General features: G+C 42.3%; 1 protein-coding gene across 2 annotated transcripts; it reads right to left on the bottom strand.

The window, feature by feature from the left end:
• Positions 1-320: 320 nt before the first annotated feature.
• On the bottom strand, positions 321-1,462 carry LOC108144273 (chymotrypsin-2). Of its 2 annotated transcripts, none has more exons than XM_017268959.2 (3): positions 1,122-1,462; positions 786-1,062; positions 321-724 (listed from the first exon to the last, which is right to left on the bottom strand). In XM_017268959.2, exons 1-3 carry the CDS (start codon positions 1,382-1,384, stop codon positions 371-373), a joined length of 894 nt encoding a protein of 297 aa, XP_017124448.1. In that variant the 5' UTR covers positions 1,385-1,462; the 3' UTR covers positions 321-370. The 2 variants fall into 2 exon arrangements, with proteins under 2 accessions (XP_017124448.1, XP_017124449.1); XM_017268960.2 differs by having other exon boundaries at positions 682-737; positions 795-1,062.

Below are 1,462 nucleotides of genomic sequence, written 5' to 3'. Positions count from 1 at the left end.
CCAGGAGTTTATCGGACATCTCTCTCAACTTAGAAGATGTGCTGAAAAATCGTTTTTAGATTTCGATTGATAGAGATCTGTGACACTCTCATACGTATAAAGGGAAATATTTGAAATCCGCTTTAAGAAATACTAAATCAGATAGAATTTCATTTTCTACATTTCCACTCAAAGTCGCTAATTTGTAAGCTTAAATTTTAGGCTTATCCTTATGAAATTGGAACATTAACCCATCTTATTTATTTTACGCTTAATCTTTCAAATTATTTATATATATTTTTTATAATTATAATAAAGTTTGTACTTAAAAGAGTGATAAATTGTTTCAATATTATAGTATTTTATTTTTTTCTCATAAGAGTATTTTTTATCAATTTACTAGAATCAGTATGAAGGGAGTTAGAAAAACACAGCTTGGGGCTGCCTTAAAGCCACAATCAGATAGGGATTGGATAGTGGCCACAATCCAATCCTTGTAGTATAGGAAGTTCAGGAACTGCATAGCCTTGCCGCCGGCGCAGCCCAAGTGCCCGGTTATGATGCCCAATAGAGCGCCGTTGCAAATCAGTGGTCCGCCCATGTCGCCGGCACAAGTGCTACCCTCGGTTTTGGGCTCCACACATACATTCAATTCTGGCGAAAAGGAACGCAAAAGCTCTTTGCAATACGAGGGCGGCCTTAGAACAACGTCCATATAAAGAAGTTCATCCGCATAAGGACCGTGCTGGGAATTATAGCTGTTGTTATAAAATATAAGTTATTCGGGGTACAGGGCATTATCTAACCTGATATACCTGACCCCAGCCGATAGTGATGCAAGAATCGCCATAGGTCACATTGGCCACTTTGCGCAAAATAATGGGTACAACATTATGGTTGGCGCTGTGCAGGCGTTCCGAGAGTCTCAGGATCGCCAGGTCGTTCTTTTTGAAGCGTATGTATTCCGGATGGACCACCAAGCGATCCACACTTCTGGTGTCGATTTCTTCATACGTGGCCAGTCTTCTTATATTCCCGAGCACCACCCGAAGGCCCCGTGGATTCATCGAGGATTTGTACCGGCTACGGGGGGTATGACTATGTGAATGGATGTATTATCACGAAGGACTAATGGCACTTACTCCGCTACACAGTGGGCAGCAGTTAGGACAGCTCGACTGCTCACCATGACGCCGCTGCAGAAGTGATTGTCTCCCCGGTGGCGCACATAGTTCTGGGTGCGAATGGAGACGACATGACGGGACAGCCGGTGGCTCTTCGGCCTATAGCCGCCCGATATCAACATCTCGAAGGATTCGTCACTAATATCGCTGATCGCACCAAGCTCGGCCTCGACCAGCGAACTGCATAAGATCAGTCCTATCAAAACAATCACAATTTCCATTTTAAAATTCCAAATCAAATACTTGAAGGCTATTTAAATGAATAAGTATTTTTATGTATGGTGTGAACTTTAAATAAA

This window comes from Drosophila elegans, unplaced genomic scaffold (assembly GCF_018152505.1).
Source record: "Drosophila elegans isolate 14027-0461.03 unplaced genomic scaffold, ASM1815250v1 contig_183, whole genome shotgun sequence".
NCBI lineage: Eukaryota > Metazoa > Arthropoda > Insecta > Diptera > Drosophilidae > Drosophila > Drosophila elegans.
This window is presented reverse-complemented; position numbering and strand designations above follow the sequence as displayed.

What these genes read in the sequence shown, in the direction of transcription:
- LOC108144273 (XM_017268959.2), bottom strand. Translation starts at nt 1,384, where the DNA reads ATGGAAATTGTGATTGTTTTGATAGGACTGATCTTATGCAGTTCGCTG. An exon ending in GCTGCCCACTGTGTAGCGGA is followed by an intron (nt 1,063 to 1,121) that starts GTAAGTGCCATT and finishes TACCCCCCGTAG; the next exon opens with CCGGTACAAATCCTCGATGA. An exon ending in GCTGGGGTCAGGTATATCAG is followed by an intron (nt 725 to 785) that starts GTTAGATAATGC and finishes TATAATTCCCAG; the next exon opens with CACGGTCCTTATGCGGATGA.